Source organism: Phodopus roborovskii, unplaced genomic scaffold (genome assembly GCF_943737965.1).
Source record: "Phodopus roborovskii unplaced genomic scaffold, PHOROB, whole genome shotgun sequence".
Classification (NCBI taxonomy): domain Eukaryota; kingdom Metazoa; phylum Chordata; class Mammalia; order Rodentia; family Cricetidae; genus Phodopus; species Phodopus roborovskii.
In genome coordinates, this window is record NW_026126563.1 from 5,213,402 (window position 1) to 5,230,992 (window position 17,591).

At 51.3% G+C, this 17,591-nt stretch overlaps 1 protein-coding gene across 4 annotated transcripts in view; it reads right to left on the reverse strand.

The window, feature by feature from the left end:
• The window catches only part of Znf516 (zinc finger protein 516), a 93,029-nt gene that overhangs the window by 43,007 nt on the left and 32,431 nt on the right, over nt 1-17,591 (reverse strand). For all 4 annotated transcript variants that reach the window (XM_051202256.1, XM_051202257.1, XM_051202255.1 and 1 more), the window contains exon 2: nt 5,996-7,934. In XM_051202256.1, the coding sequence (XP_051058213.1) occupies nt 5,996-7,775 (1,780 nt within the window). In that variant the 5' untranslated portion in view covers nt 7,776-7,934. The remainder of the gene's footprint in view (nt 1-5,995; nt 7,935-17,591) is intronic.

Below are 17,591 nucleotides of genomic sequence, written 5' to 3' on the forward strand. Positions count from 1 at the left end.
CAATGGCTTCCCTCTGTAAATAACACAGGATACAGGGCCTGCTCTAAAGGCATATTAATGCATTAACCACGCACACAGAGTGGAGGCCAGAAAAAAAAAGTCCTACTTTCTAGTCTTGTAATTAGTCCTGTTTTCAATCTTGACGTAACTTAGGGGCTCACTGCATAGTTTTGGCTGGCCTGGAATTCACTTTGTAGACCAAGCTGGCCTCAGATTCGTCGACATCCACCTGCTTTGCCTCCCAAATGCTGGGACTAAAGGTATATGCCACCACTGGCTTGTCAATCTTTTTAATATGGAAAAACACATGCAAACTGTGTAAGCAAAGGGGGCATCCTACAAGCTCTCATGGAAAGCAAGCTTCACAGTAGATCCAACACATAAGAAATTACTTTAGAAATGCTCCCACCCCAAAACTCTAAACTTACAAATAAAACATCAGGAACCTGGCCCAGAGATGGGCACACAACACTTACCAAGTGAGATTTAACATTCCAGCATTCAAAATCCAAACTTAATAAGTAATTCATAATCTCCACGTGAACACTACACACCACCAGTTCCTGAAAGAGCTGAGGAACACGGCCTGAGACTCGCCCATGAGGAGAGTCACACTCCAGTGGAGAAAGGGCAGGCAAGCTGGAAAAGTGTTGCCTCTGTTCCCTAAGCTCCAGGGGCCTCAGGGGGCCTCGCCCTGGGCTCTAACAGGGGGCTCGCCCTGGGCTCTGATCGGGGGCTCGCCCTGGGCTCTAACGGGGAGCTCGCCCTGGGCTCTGATCGGGGGCTCTAATGGGGGCTCGCCCAGGGCTCTGATGGGGGGGCTCGCCCTGGGCTCTGATCAGGGGCTCACCCTGGGCTCTAACAGGGGCCTCGCCCTGGGCTCTGATCAGGGGCTCTGATCGGGGGCTCTGATCGGGGGCTCTGATCGGGGGCTCGCCCTGGGCTCTGATGGGGGCTCGCCCTGGGCTCTGATCGGGGGCTCTGATCGGGGGCTTGCCCTGGGCTCTGCTCTGGGGGGAGGGGCCTCGCGCTGGGCTCTAACGGGGAGCTCGCCCTGGGCTCTGATGGGGGCTCGCCCTGGGCTCTGATGCAGATGTAGGGGCTCCTCTGAACAATTACGACACCAAGGGACAAAGTGCACATGCAGGCTCTACAATGTCTCTGCAACAAGTGGCCCCATCCATGAGATGAATCTACCTGACAGGAACAGACTTTAGGCTCCACCTAAACCAATCACTGTGAGGGCCATCATCAGGCAGTCTCCTGATGCTACCACGAACAGCAGGTTCTCGGTAAAGAACGGGGCTGAAGGATGGGAGACGGGTCAGTGGGTAATACACTGGTCACACACGCCTAATGGCGTGATTTCAGGTCTCCATGTCCCACAGGAAAGCCAGATACAGTGGCTTAAGAATGTATAATCCTAGTCTACATAAACTGTAGGGGTGGATGGTACCCACGGGTTGGGGAGATGCATTTTAATATCAAGTAAGAACTAACTAGGAGAGTTTCCAACTGTCCATTTCTAACTAACTAAACTCCACACTCAGCACATGACGACCCAAGGACAATACAAGGGCAGGGGCTCCAGGCAGGTGCCATGCACGGGTCTAACTCCACAGAGTGGACAAAGACTGGGGTAGTCAAGTATGCAGTCAATACATAAGCGGCAGAGCAGGATCACAGCTGCTTCACAGTGATGCCCACACTGGTCCACGCCGGCCCAGCTCCCGGACTGCAGGTCAAGATGGCCAAACTCCAGAAGCACCCAAAGAGATGACCTTTGTAACTCTCTTCCAACACCAACAGTGTCCTAACCTACTGACTTCAGGTCTATATCCAAAGTGTTGAGGGTGTTTTGTTTGTTTGTTTTTTGTTTGGGTTTGGTTTTTTGGTTTTGTTTTGTTTTGTATTTTTTACATACTTAGTTATATTCCCTGTACCTCCCTTTTTTTTAAAAAAAAATGCAAATTTTGCAGTCTTCAAATACAGTTTCTACCTGTGCCAAGCCACTTTTTCAACAACTCCAGCTCTGTAGCTACCCATCAGTCTTAATGTCTGATACATGTGTCAGAGATGACAGTTGCCTGGTCCTTCAGAATGGGCAAGACAGCCCCCTACAGGCAGATCCAGAAAACAGCATTCACACAAACTTGTAGATGTTAAAAAAAAAAAAAAAAAAAAAACAACAACAACAACAACACGCTATCCAGGTAAAATTACAGCACACATGGTTATTTCATGGAATTAACAGAGATCTGAATGTCAGCTCCAACACAGCTGGGTCAGGATGGCTCTCGTTAAAAGCATTTCATTCTCTGCATCACTGATTTCTGAAAACTTGCTCCAACAGTTAGTTGTGCCTGAACATTCCACCCATGTCTTATGGGAAAATACTTTAAAGACTTGCATCCTTAATAGCAAGATACGCAAGCATGTTCAAAAGCTCTGTGCATATCTGAAGGAAACAGGGCAAAAAGGCAGAGCCTAGCGTTCAAACACTCCTTACCAAAAACAGCTGGTCCAAAAACCTCAGCAGACCTCTCCAAAAAGGGTAAGAGTAATCACATGATCACCAGCTGACACGCCTGTCTCCTTCACAAACAGCCAAGACCACATCACTCGTGCTGACGTTACACACTAAGGGCTATTATGATGAGAAAGCCTGGGCATTCAGGCTGGAAGACACTGTCTTTGGGAATCACCGGAAGTGACATCAGCAGATCCTCAAGACTCTGCAACACTGTTACGCTCCCTCAGCAACAGTGACACAAATCTCTTCCTGTCTTACCAAGTTTCAAACTCATCTCTGTTCCCATAGTTAAACAAACACAACATGTTACAGGACAGCGTGAATATATGTGTGTGTGTGTGTGTGTGTGTGTGTGTGTGTGTGTGTGTGTGTGTCAGATAGCTAGATAGATAATACATAGATAATCTTTTTTTTTTAGTAAGACTTGGTTGCAGATGTGGCTCAGTGATAGTGTTTGTCTGACATGTACAAACCCTTGGTGCTAGATACCCAGTAACACACAAACCGGCTGAGGTGGCCCATGCCGCCCCAGCACTGGGCAGATGAAGGCAGGAGAATTAAGACCTCAGACTCATCCCCACTTACACTGTAAATTCAGGGCTAGCATGAAACACTGTTTCACTTTTCTAGAGAAAATCCTTGTGTGAAGAAAGCAATGGTCTCTGATACTTCATAAATGTTTTCAAGCAGAGCTCCAGAGGAGGCTCAGCCTTTAAGAGCACCCACTGTTCTTACAAAAGACAGGAGCTCAGACCTTAGTACCCTAAAAGCTCACGGCCGCTCATAAGTCTACAGTCTCTCCTGGACTCCATGGGCATGGTGTACAGACAGACAAGCAGGCACATATGATAATGTCTTAAGAGTTTTGATTTGTTTAAACATTTTAAAAGCAAAGCCCATCTTGGCTCTGAAGGGGCCACAGCACACTCTTCCTCCCAACTGATGCTGGTTAGATTCAGAAGCTTCCCTCTCTGCCGGGCCTGGTGATAAAAGTGCCATGACACCACTCAGGAGACTATGCAGTTTAAGGCCAGCTCTGGTACAGAGTGAGTTCAAGGCTTGCCTCCACACCTCAGCAAGATCTTGTCTCAAAAAAGTAAAGAAGCTGGCAATGCCAGTCACTGGAAGAGTGTTCACCTCACACACAAGGCCATAGGTTTGATCCCTATTACTACAAAGACAATGATTTTCCAAAGAGGGGAAAAAAGATAAAGTGCTTCCCTAACATTTTACCCAAGATTCACATAGCAAAACAGTCGGTGTTATGGAAACGCTACCTGTAAAGTACATAGGTAGACAAAATACAGGCGGGGTGTGTGTGTGTGTGTGTGTGTGTGTGTGTGCGCGTGCACGCATGCGCTGAAGTTCAAAAAGGTCAACCGAGGGCTGCCTTCATCTTATCAGGCTTTGCACCTTACACTGCTAGAGAAATACAGAAGGGCCTCAGCGGTGAGCCGTCCCCTCTAGCCAGGCACCTGTGGCCCTACCCCACCCCAGATGAGTGACCCCAGGACCAGTAAGATTGACAGGCAGCATGCTGTCCTGGTTCACCAATCCCTGCCGGCACTCAGTCTCCACATGGGATTCCCAGAGGGCTGGAGAAATGGCTACAGCCAGACAAGTAGCACACCACATAAATCTAATAATTAGAGTGACTCCACTGAGCCCCGAGTAAGGAAACGCAGTCTGTTTCTGCTCATCTTTAAGGAGAGCGCACAGACCCTTTTCCATGCTGCAGACCCAACAGCTCTGTGATGGGCTCCTCTGACTTCAAGTAAGAGCAACAGTTGCCTTTTCCTCGTGGTAACACGTGGTGGGCAAAGGAACAAAGGCAACACCAAAGTGCTTAAAACTTATTTTAAAACTGGGAGAACTATGAAAATGTCAAGCCAGGGATCTGGAAACATTTTCATGGCTGCTTTATGAAAAGAAATCTGTTCCAATTAACAGTCTCTAAGCCCACAGGGTTACCTGAATCCGAGGAGATTAATTATAACTAGACAGAGATTCTAAGTTAGTCTTCCACCCAGATGTCTGTCTGCCATTAAAAGAAAAGTGTGTGTACATGAACAATGAGCATGCGTGTGTGTGTGTGTGTGTGTATGTGTGTGTGTACAAAAACAAGCCCATGGCCTGTGTGGTGTATGCTAAATATGTGAGCATGTATGGCTGCACATCAACAAGTGTTGTGTGTTTGTGATCTCCACATGCCATATGTTCATGCATGTGCTGTGATTCGTGCATGTGTGCTTCTCTGTGCATAAGCAACCATACTTGTGTCTGTGCTTCCTTGCATTTGTGTGACACACATATGTGTGCGTACATGCATGCTTGTGTACATGCATGTGTTCTTTATATGTGTGCCTGATGTGTCTATGTGTAGCGTTTCCACCCTAGTATGATATATGCATGTTCATGTTTGTGTATATCATATGTGCTTGCTTGTGCAAAATAAGTGTGTACTTGTGGATGTTATGTTATATCTGGATGTGTTACATGTACACATGTGCATGTATCTATGCATATATGTATATATGTATATATATATATATATATGCACATTTGTGTTAATGTTTGCAGTGACCACAGACACTCCTATAAAAGAAAGCTTTGATGAGACTTGCTTACACTTGCGAGGTTTCATCTATTGCCATCGTTAACAGCGAGCATGGTCACATCCCGGCAGGGACGGCACTGGAGTTGAGAGCTTTACATTCTCGCCCACAGGCAGAAGACAGAAAAAGAGAGAGACACTGGGCCCGGCATGAGCTTCCGAAACCTCAAAGCCCGCCCCACTGACGCATCTCCTACAAGGCCACACCCACTCCAATAAGACCGCCCCTTGTGATCCTTGTCAAATAGTTCCACACTCCCTGACGACTTGGCATTCAAATATATGTGTCTAGGGGGCCATACTACCTATGGCATGTTTCCATGAACGTGTGCTAGTGTATGTATGTTATGTGCACACATGTGCAGGTGTAGGCACATGTTTTGAATATGCATGTTTGTACATGAACAAGTATGTGTTTGTTCTGGGTGTCTATACGTGGTGTCGCTCTGTGTGCATGTGGAGCGAGTCATATGGCAAGAACCCTGTTCTGACAGAAGCGGAGGAGAGAAAGCCATTTCAGAGGCATCTAGGACTCACAGAGACTTCAGACACACAGAGGAGACCACAGGCTCAAGAAACCAAACATGTTCGCTAGTGCAGCACTTGTAGGTCAGGAGCAAAAGGAGGCACCTGTGCACACTCCAGGACCACTTAGCACAGGGTGCCCGAATTCACAGCCGCTGGGATGCAGGACTCTGAGCCAGAGCCAGAAATGGGGTGCAAGGTCATTAAAATGCACACACCTAAGGATACAAGTCCCTCCAGCCACACTGCCTTGGTGCAAGGCCAGCGGAGCCGAGGGCTGCACAAGCTACTTGAACCTGATCCACCCAGGAAGGCCTGCTCACCTGATGCGGGTTCGGGCACGGCCTCTTCACCACTGTCATCCACCACCTCCTCAGCCAGGCCAGAGCCTGGGGAGTCAGCGATGGCGCAGGCTGAGCCGGGGCTGCTGGGCTGGGAAGCTGAATCACCCTCGCTGAGTGAGCCGCAGCGGGCACGCACTGCCCTGTCGCCTTCGGGATCCCTGTGGCGGCGAGCTCGGCGGTGCACGCGGGAGTGGAGCACCATCTGGTGGTAGGTGCGGAAGATCTTGCCACACTCGAAGCACTCAGAGGACTTGCCCTGGCCAGTAGTGGCCGCGGCCCGGCGGTTGGGACGTGAGGCTGGCCGGGGGTCAAGGTGGCCGGGAAGCATGGGGTCCCCAGGTACGCTGGCCCTCTTCCTGGGGGGGCCCTGGGTAGAAGGGGCATCCTGCTCACGCTTTCGTTTCTCCTGGCTCACCAGGATATACTCACGCTTGTCCTTGTCAAAGGCCACGTCCCCGGCCAGCGCTTCATCCCAGGTGCCATACTTGAGGTACTCAGCCGGCTCAGCCACCTTGCCCCTGGTGGCTAGCTGCCAGGCCTGATAGCTGTTGACGGGGTCCAACTCGGCCACGCGTCGCCCAGCCTGCCCACCGGGGGACACGTCACCAGCCACGTATGGCGTCAGGTTCAGGCACTGTAAAAAGAACTGCTTGGTGTCCAGGGGGTCCTCTGTGTCCCCCTCCTCAGCCGGGGCTCGTGTCCGGCTGGCTTCAACTTTGCGGTGAATGGCGTTGTGGGCGTTCAAGCTGTCCAGGTTTGTAAACAGGTTCCCGCACTTTGTGCAGATCTCATAGAGGGACAAGCCGGCGACGATGACCTCCTCCTGCACCACGTTGTTGATGGTGGCAATGGGGTCCAGCTCACTCTTGGGCCTGTTCTTGTTTCCCGCCTTGGGTCCGTGTGCCTTCATGTGGTTCTTGAGGAACCAAGGCTCTTTGAATCTCCGGCCACAGATGTGGCAGCCATGGTCGAAGGAGCCCCGATGTTTCTTCATGTGCGCCTTCAGGAACCAGGTCTGGCTGAAGGCCTGGCCACACACCTCGCATGGGAACTCCCCGGGGCTCAGCTCGGGTTTGCCGTTCTCCACACAGGCCTCGCTGCCGCCGTTGGGCACCTGCGCAGTGATATGGTCCCTCTCGATGTGGCTCAGCAGAGATTCCTCCCGCAAGGTGACGTAGCTGCACAGCCGGCACTTAAATGGCTTGTGGGCCTGGTGCACGTGCAGCTCCAGGTCCTTCTTGCGTTCAAAGCGGCTCTTGCAGAAGGAACACTGCACCATGGCCTCGGCGTCTTCCTGGGCACCGGCGGCCCCCTCCGCCTCCTTGCGGCTGCTCCTGAGCAGGATCTTGCTGCTGTCGGTCGGCACGGCCCCGTTCAGCATGCGGTTGCAGGCTGAGGTGCTCTTGGTAGGGCTGGCACACCCATCCAGGCCCTCAGACACACGCATTTCACCCAGCTGAGCCTCTCCTGCCTCTGGCTCGTGCCCCTGAATCAGAGTCCCCGTACGGTGGCTTCGGATGTGGATCTTGAGGTTGCCCTTCTGAGAAGCCCTGTGGTCACAGTAGGGACACTTGTAGGGCTTCTCGCCCGTGTGCTTACGCATGTGCTGTGACAGAGAGCTCTGGAACGGAAAGCTCTTGCCACAGATGCAACAGCTGTGGCAGGCAGCCTTGTCCCCATCCGCCTCGTGGCTCCTGCCAGCCCTGGGTGGGCTGGGTCCTCTCCTCAGCTCCATCTCAGCCTCTCTGCTGCGATCCATTAGGATGACGTGGGTGTCACAGCACAGCCTTGTGTCTCGAGGGCCTGAAGGTGTGTCTTATCTCTCCATTTTCAGAGGGTTCCCTGCTGCCCGGAGGGGAGAGAGGTATTTGTGATGAGTAGGTGCATATTCTGTGATGTAGTAGACGGCAGAGAGCACCTGTAACGGAGACAGAAACCTGTAAATACGGCATCCTGTGTAATCGAGTACAGTGTTGCTTGTGATCAACTCTGCAAACTCCACCATGAAAATCAGCCATGCAGGGAAATACAAACAGGTGGATCCAGCGCCATTTGCCCTGAGATGAAAATTAACAGTTCATGCTAAAGTAACCAAAAGAGTACACCTTTAATAAAAACTACAGGATGGTGTTTACGTGAGCAATGCAGGCTTCTGCACATGAGGATATACGGCAGTAAGGGGCAGAGAATCCGAGTAAAAGAAGATGGGAAGCAGTCTGGTTAAATCGGGCGCCATGGTCCCTGAGCCTCGGGGGTGAACAGCTGACAGGAGCTAGAAGTACACAGCTGGTTTCAACACTGGGGAGGTGAACCCTCCACTAGCACCGTGCAGTGACAACGTAGAAACACCCAGGCTCCTGAGGCAGCTCCCCTGTCTGGACTCTGTGTACATGTGCTGGCTACAAGGGCAGATACCAATCATGCTACCACATTTATCTGGCCTAGCCTACCATTTCCTTCCACCTGACTCCTGGCTCCCAGGTATCCAAGGAACCCCAAGCTGCAGCCGCAGGACTGAGTCCAAACTCCAGGAAGGACCCCCCCCCCAGCCAAATGGCTGTGTAGTCTTCCAGCTACATGTCAGCCACTCAACCCTGGCAGCCTGTGTGCCTTTATGTGCAGTGCAGATCAGGGGATATAGTACTGAGACCTCTCTCTCTCTCTCTCTCTCTCTCTCTCTCTCTCTCTCACACACACACACACACACACACACACACACGCCGTGCTTACTTCACATTTGCAGAATTTTACAGAACACAAAGAAGCCACGTGTCTAGTTTATGATTTAGTCTAGCATCACATTCACACTTATCTTAACCAAGCGCACAGGGTCTCTTCCCAAAGAGCCTTAGGTACCAGCTCCTGGCCTGTCCTGGTCATTCCCTGAACTATTTGCTGACATAAAGCCGAGAAGGAAACTAGGGAGCAGCAGAGGGAGCACAGTGTCCTGCAGACCACTGGGTATGGCAGGAGTCATCCAGGCACCCTTCAGGGGCTGGGGATTCTGAGTGCAGCAAGCCACAAACACACGCAAGGAACTGACCAGAGAACCCAAGCCACCCAGGGCTTGCAGGAGCCATCACATGGACTGGGGCACGGCTGCCTGCCACAGAACAGCTGTTCTGTCTGTTGGAAGGGCTTTCCTCTCCAGAGCCTGCCTGCTGTCATAGCGCATGCCCAAGCATGTAGGGGAGAAATCCCCTAGGTCTAGAAGGAACCTAAATGGACATGGGCAGTGCCCCCTACAGGTCTCCAGAAGAACTAAATGAACACAGGCAGGCCAGGCTAGGCAGCGCCCCCTACAGGTCTCCAGGAGAACTAAATGAACACAGGCATGCCAGGCTAGGCAGTGCCCCCTACAGGTCTCCAGGAGAACTAAATGAACACAAACATGCCAGGCTAGGCAGCGCCCCCTACAGGTCTCCAGGAGAACTAAATGAACATACAGAGGCCAGGCTGGGCAGCCCACTATAAGATATGCCTTCCTGGTTCCTCCACAGACTGCCTAACAGAGCCAAACAGCTGGGACTGAGTCTAAAGCTCATTGGCCCCAAAGTAAGATAAAATATATAAGCTTCTCAAAGTGAGTAAAGAAGGTGGTCCTGACCATGTCTCAATGACAAACCAATTTAAACAATTTTATCAAGGAGTTTTATATGGCTATACAGTTATTTACAAAGACTTAATATAAAAGGCAAATGATATCTAGGAAGTAGTACCTTTCCCCAGACATTACTTTAATACCCCGAAAATGCTGAATAGTAAATATATAAAAATATTAATGAAAAAAATGTTTACATGTAACTTAAGGATCAAACAGGTTATAAAAGTCCTGTACATTTAAAGAATCCTACAGTGATAAGTTATTGAGAAGAAAACACAATCTTGCGTGCGAAGGTGCCTGAAGGGTTCTCCAGCGTGCTAACACGCGTTCATCAAGGGTGCCCAATGCCACTCAGCTACCGGAGAGAATTGAACAGTCATATCCAGAGCCCTAGAAAAGACCCAGAGGAACAGCCACCAGGCAAATAGGGACCACAGAGGTAGCCACAGCACCTACGCTAAAAGGAACATTTGCGGCGTGAAGGCCGGCGGGTGCAGCCTCTGTAGACACTGCAGCCTCAGCCACAGGCGTGTGGTGTGGGACCTCACCTCTAGGGCTGCACTGCACAGCTGGCCTTGTCCTCTACCCCCTCATCTTCTCCTGCACTTCCCATCCTTGGTAATGAAAGGAAACGACGCACAATCGGCCGAGCCATGTGTACCCAGATGGGCCTTCAAAAGGGGCTCTGTGTAGCTCTGCTCACCCACTGACACATGCCCACCTCTCTCCTCCCTACCGCCTCAATGCTTGATCTGACTCCAACCATTCCACCCCAGTCACAGCTGGACACCTGCCCTCACCAGCCCAGAGACTAGCTTACAGCTCTAGCCAGGTCCTCAGGTCCTGTCATGAAGGCCACTGGGCACTCATTCAGGGCATTGCCTCTGAGCCGTAGGCAGGACAGTCTTCTTCCTACGGCGCACCGGGTCCTCCAAAAGCTGCCCTGAATAGGGCCAAGAGAACAGGCATGTTTCTGAGCACCAATGTCACAGAATAGAAAACACCTCGTAAGTAAGGAGGGCACAGCGTCCACAATCAAACCCAGACACCATGATCTGAGGAAGGGTGCACGGGGACCTCGTCACTCTGACCAGAGGCTGAGTTACCATTCCTCCTATGCAGGCTGGGGACCGGGGCCTGGTCAAAAACCACAGATCCTCAAAGGGTCACTCAGGGGCCAAGCCAACAGATAGATCCCTGTATTCAGTCCTCTGGCCACAGGTTCAAACTGCTGTTAATCAAGAAGGTCACCTGCAAAACTTGACCACAGATACTGATCTCAGAACTGATGGATGGAGGAAGCAACTACAGGACAGTCCAACCACCCACAACAACCTTCTTTCCTTAAAGCCCAAGGCCTCCGGGGCTCAGTCTCCAGCGATTTACCTACCGCAACCTTACCTGACAGGCAGTGGCTCACACACACACGCGTGGTAGCCTGTGACTAAGAGGGTCTCACCAGACATGTCAACCTACAAGCAACCAGCCAATACATGCTAGCATCCTTCCTGCACAAGGGTGACAGAGGTATTCAAGGCCACACAAGCACAGGACACAAGAGTGGTGTGTTCTGCTATGAGAGCAGCAGAGCTCACGTGAAACTCTGTGGGTTTTGGATAACATACACCTATCTTCCCCAAGGCTGAAACTCAGAATTAGACAAGGCAAGACTGTGACAAATTGTTCCAGCTGTCTGGCATTTTAACATAGATTTCCAATGGGCTTCTGCTCTGTGCACAAGGACTCCAAGGTACAGAGAATGGCTTTGCAGTGGCGGTGAACGCTTTTAATCCCAGCACTTGGGAGGCAGAAGCAGGCAGATCTCTGAATTTCTGGCCAGCCTGATCTATAGAGTAAGTTCCAGGATAACCAGGGCTACACAGAGAAACCCTTTCTTAGAAAAAAAAAAAGTGCTTTGTATAATTTCTAAATAGTGTATTTCTTTTTACAGAAGTTGAATGATTGCATTTTTTTAATAGGGGAAAGTAAACTATCAATGTGTCATTATATATATATGTATGTATGTATATATGTATGTATGTATATATGGATATATTCACGTATGTGTACATATATATAGTTAGAGATGGAGAGAAAGGGAGTACATGACTAAGCTTTGGGGGGAAAATTACGTGAGCAGCACAGCCCAGGCCTGACAGCACCAAGTTGTGATACCGAAACCTTGAACACCCAGGTGCCATAGGCATGTCAAGTGATACTCCCAGGATCTGAGGCCATCGGGCCGCAACACTGTTCATAAAAAGCTTTTCCAATTCTCCCTGTCACCCGGCTGGCTTAGTTAGTGAAGAGTGCCCAGGTATCCACACACCCGAATTAGAGTTAACTTCTGGGCACCATGCCAACTACAGACCCCTCCAATGAGGAGCCCTACAACCCCATAGCACAGACACACCACTCCCCACTCACCCCTGTCCTGGCTGTCGGCCACAGGTGGACCTGTGTTATTCCACCTTCTACCGATGGGGCGGGATAAGCACCCCAAGGTAAACCCCGGATGCCCACGGGAAAGGAAACGTGGCACAAGTGGACCACAGGCCACAGGATGTTTCAACAAGGCCCAGACGGAGCAGTGATCCATTTGTGAGGACTGGCGGTGCTCGTGCCAGGGAACTACATCTGGGATTCCAAACGATGTGGCTGCACCCTTCCCTGGCCCTTTTATCAGTCACAAGCACAGGCTTCCCTGAGCCTCACACATGGCAAGTATGCATCTCTTTGGGTAACTCTGACCCCCACCACCAACCAAAAACACGGTCCCAGAGCGCAGTGCTTGGCTGTCCAGGACGGTAGAGTACACAGTGCAGCGCACAGTCCACCCCAGCTATGTATCACCCCAGGGTACAGTGCCACCAACCTCAGGGAGACTGCATAGGCCTCTCCAGCCGTAGCCATGAGCACACAGCACCTTAGCTTGGTCTACAAGGAGCTGTTGTGTCTACACCCGAGCCCCTGCGACCCAGAACCTCTACGCGGGCCAGAGTCCTGTGCCATGCCTGCACCCTGTGCCCCTGCGCCCTGCACCAAGCCCTGAATACCTCCAGGGCCCAAGCTCCCAGGAGTAAAACTGCCCTACCCACTGCCCTGGCCCACCTCAGCCGCTGCATGCCGCCTAACAGCAGGCGGTGAAGGAACATCGGACCACCTGGATCAACGGCGAGCTCTGCAGGCCACTCAGTTCATGGTATGACCCAAAGCAAGGATCCCCGCCCCTCTCGTTCTCAATCCATCTCTCATCTTCAAAATGCAGTGACAGTAAAGCTAGAAATCCTATAAATGCTTGGCTGAGGTTAGGTTTCAATGCGCATGAGCTGTGACATCCAGCACTCCACTCGGTACGGATGCTCTGCTCAGCACCTCACAGACGTCCAGTGAGTGACTTCCAGATGAAATGAACAAGACGCCAGTGAAGTAGCCCAAGACGCCTGGTCACCGGCATTAACGGTATTAGCGCAACAAACTCACCAGGACAAGGTAGCGGTTTGGGGCAGTCCTGCCATGCAGCTAGACTAGTGCACTTGCAGGGCCCTTGTAACTAACCCTACACCATGTTACTCAGCAGCACGGTTAAAAAGCCCTCACCCAGGGCCAGAAGCGCCCACGACACACAGGCAACATACAACAACACCAGGGCAGTGACAAAACCCAACTTCAGTATGGGCCTGAGAAACACTGCTGCTGTCACTCATATTTCTGGGTCAAGCGTATGAGGGACGATTTGAAGGTCCTCCACAAATTTACCCAGGGCTCACGGCACTGGATCTGGAAGTCAGTGAGTACCATTTGTCTTCCCGTTTGCACGGAGCTGGAACTCACCCACAAAGACTTTATGCGAGCCTCAAATGCCAGCCCTGTAAGAGGCAAAGGAAAGTGGAAACACTCTGGAACCTTCCCCACTCCCATCCCTATACTGGGCCCTCCTCCACCTCACCTTACCCACCATGGCCCCCTGCACATACGCACAAGGAAGCTGGAGGCTCAGGGATGCAGGATGGGAAATCATCTTTCCCTAACTACAATTCGAAAACTTCTCAATATTCAGGGTCTCTCTCTCAGTTTTGAGGGGAGATGTTCGAAGACCTATGAGTCTCTCCCTGCACCCCCAGTCACGAAGCCCTCCCCACACAGAACAAGTAAAAGCCAACCTACAGGCAGAACAGGGCAGCAGGGCCCACCCAGGATAGCCCTGAGGTTTTCCTCTGACGTCTTAAACCACACTTTCCTGACTACTTGAACACAGCTGTGCCAGGGTTCGTATGAACGTTTTTTACAAAAAGTTCATGACGGACAACCCACCTCAGGTCTCTGCCTGTGAACGGGACCAGTTCAGAACCAAGGCTGCATGGCTTCCCTGTCTTCCCCAAAAGTAGCAAAGGCAACACTATCAGAGTGTCAGCCCAAGGAAAGACTGAGAAAGTAGACTTAAGGGTCTGTCCCCACACCAACCGTTTCCACAGCAACCCTGCTCCCAGTTTGTCTGAGCCTGAGACTTCAAGAGGAGGAAAGAACAAAGGTCTGGACGGAGAAAACTGGAACCCAAGGACCCCGTCAGACCTGCTGGGGTAGGGGACTAGGACTCCGTCTGCCTGTCTGGGGTAGGGGACTAGGACTCCGTCTGCCTGTCTGGGGTGGGGGGCTAGGACCCCGTCTGCCTGTCTGGGGTGGGGGGCTAGGACCTCGTCTGCCTGTCTGGGGTGGGGGACTAGGACCCCGTCTGCCTGTCTGGGGTGGGGGGCTAGGACCCCGTCTGCCTGTCTGGGGTGGGGGACTAGGACCCCGTCTGCCTGTCTGGGGTAGGGGACTAGGACTCCGTCTGACCTGCTCTTTGGGAAATGAGACTGTAACTGTTAGATCTGCTGGAGGTGAAGGCAGACTCCACTGCCTTCAAAGCTCTTTCTAGTAAGCCCTGCTCAGTTCCGATTCACTCATTAACTCTATTGGGCTCTGTGCTGTTCTGGCCTCCCCAACCAGGTGAATTGTCTGTCTTTGTCCTTTTGAAGCCTCTTCTGCCAGAGCTAGAGGCCTGCTGTGGGGACATGCTGTGTGCTTCCCCCTCTGTGAACAGGGAGGAAAGGATCAGGAACACAACGGGCCACAGGGGGTCAGAGAGGCAGGGCAAGGCACCACCAGCCTATCAGTTTGTAACACAGCTTACGCGAGAGGAGGCTAAAGAGTAATAGCTGCCTGCCTGTGTAGGCTTGGTGTGCCTCTGGGCAGTTCCGGGAACTCCAGGAGATGAAGTGGGTACAGAGCCCAGCACACCCCACACACCATGTGGGAGCTGCCGGTCTGTACTGAAGGACACTGTGGGCTTGTTCTACCGAAGACAATGAAGGGCCTCTGGAGTCACACTGCAGTTATGAGCCATGAATTAAAATACATCATTAACATCTTGGGCAAGCTTATATGACTTCTGCAGACAAAACACGTATTATCTGAACAAATGGGGGGAATTCCCCAACAACAATGAAGAGTCCCTCTCCTCACAAACCACCCTGCACAGGATTAACAATTGTGGCTCAGTGTCCCCAGACTAGGGTCCCTCAGAGGTCCATGAAGGGATGTATTCACTGCTCCGGAGTGTGCAGGCCACAGGGCAGGGTCTGCAGGCCCCAGTGTCCTCGGACCATCAGGAATTGTCCATGAGCAGGAGTCCCGCCCACTCCAATAGGAGACCTGGATGCAGGCACTGCTTTCGTGAGAGCCATCCCCCACCTCCTCCACTGAGGACAAGGACACAGACCCACAGACTGTGAGAGAGCAACAGCACCCTGCTCTGGGCATCAGAGAACGAGAAGCCGTTAAACACAAACACTCATTTTGCAACTGTTCCTCTGCTATGATTCCTTTGGAAAGGGGTGGAGGGAACGGACACACACACACACAATCTTAAAGGGGGGTGGAGGGAACGGACACACACACAATCTTAAAGGGGGGTGGAGGGAACAGACACACACACACAATCTTAAAGGGGGGTGGAGGGAACAGACACACACACACAATCTTAAAGGGGGGAGGAAGGAACAAACACACACACAATCTTAAAGGGGGGTGGAGGGAACGGACACACACACACAATCTTAAAGGGGGGTGGAGGGAACGGACACACACACACAATCTTAAAGGGGGTGGAGGGAATGGACACACACACACAATCTTAAAGGGGGGAGGGGACCTCTGTGCTCTTTCTGTTAATACTTAGATGGGGGGGGTCACAGTTCATGAGGGACCAAGGCTCACACTCTGAGAAGCTCAACTGTGAAGAGGATGGACACTATTATTAAGATGCCTACTACTGTGACGGTAAGCCGAAACTTTAATAGAACACGGGGCTGAAGTTTTTTTAAATCAGAGTGCAAGATCATCCAGTATGTATACCTACCCATCTGTCCTGCTCTGAAATTGACACATCCCTGTGACTTGCTCACGACTGGCTACTTTCTGAGTCTTGTATCAGTGACTTGTCACTAGGAAAGTAAACATCACAAAGCTAACACAGGGCCAGGGCAGCAGGCGCCAGGCGGCTGGGTGAGGCTCTCCAGATAAGGCACTGTGTGTCCGTCTTCTCGCAGGCCATGTGGGGCAGCACTGTGCTCTGGTGGCAGAGCCTATATTCCTGAAGCAGCTCCCCCAGCAACATGATCTTCTAGAGGTTTCCGTGAAGCACTCCGCCGCCAGGCTCTGAGAGCTGCTCCCCCCTCCTCTGGACAGCCTGGGTGGACAGTCTACTGTTTGTTCAGCGGTGTCCCTGAGACGCTGGACTCCCTGCTATTATGAAAGCAGCCATATTTCAGGCTTTAGCCTTCTCCGTCATCACCACTAAGACCAATGTTGAAGCTGGAGGGGTGAGGAGGGGGTATAACAACATCAAACAAACGCAAATTCATAAACTGCTGTTTTTAAACCCAACGACAAAAATCAGGAAGCCTTCATGGATCTTGAGGAACAGTCCAGTGTAAAGGTGTTTGAGAGATTTCTGTCAGAGACTGGCTAACAGAAACTTTTTTTTTCAAATTCTTTTAGAAATTATCAGCAGTGAAAATAACCTCACAGAAATATCCATCTATTAGTTGAGCGTAAAATACACCTGTGCTACAATCTGTTTCTACAATGGACTAGGTCACTTAACCCAAGCAACAGACACTGGCCAACTCCAGACACTGCCCTAGCTGCAGCCTCTCACCTGACCACCACCCAGCTGCGGCTGACGCGATGGAGTTGGCATTATCTCACACCTTTGCTGTCTGTGTGTGGAATAGCCTCTGTGTCACCACAGAAAGGCTGGAGCAGAGACCAGGCACCGTCCCACGGCATCCCACTACCCATCACCTAAGTGTGTAGGAGACACCCCCCCCCAAACCCCTTCCTTACCAGCTCACGGGAGAAATAAACGCTCCAGTAACCAGTGTTACTGAAATCTAAGAACTTACACAATGATCTGGATGGAGTGTGTTCTGGTGAAACCCTGAAAAGCCCATCTCGCCAGGCCTTCAGGTTTTGTTTGCCATTATGCAAACACCAATCGATAAACCCTGAAATCACAGAAGGGCTGATCTCCCAAAATGCTTAACTATACATACAATTCAAAGACTACACCCATTTAAATTCCCCAGACTGATGGCTGTCGGGACCCAGTTCATCACTAACAGGCACTGTCCTCTGCAAATACAAGCAACCAGAGCCCTAAGGGAGGGCGATCCATCAGGGAATGTTTACAAAGACTGATTTCTGAGGAGACCATGATGTCACATTTCGTGGGATTTACCCTGCTCTCCCTGTCTAAAAATATCCCTTCAGACACGTTCACTGGCACGCTCAGCCAAGTTCCAGCTCTGAGGACCAGAGAGCATCGGGACATCCCTCGACAGGAACCGAAAGGCTCGGCAAGCCGAATGCTGCCTAACTCTCTGGAAGGCCTTGTTCTGTTCTGCAGTCACAAAAGGTCCTTCAAGG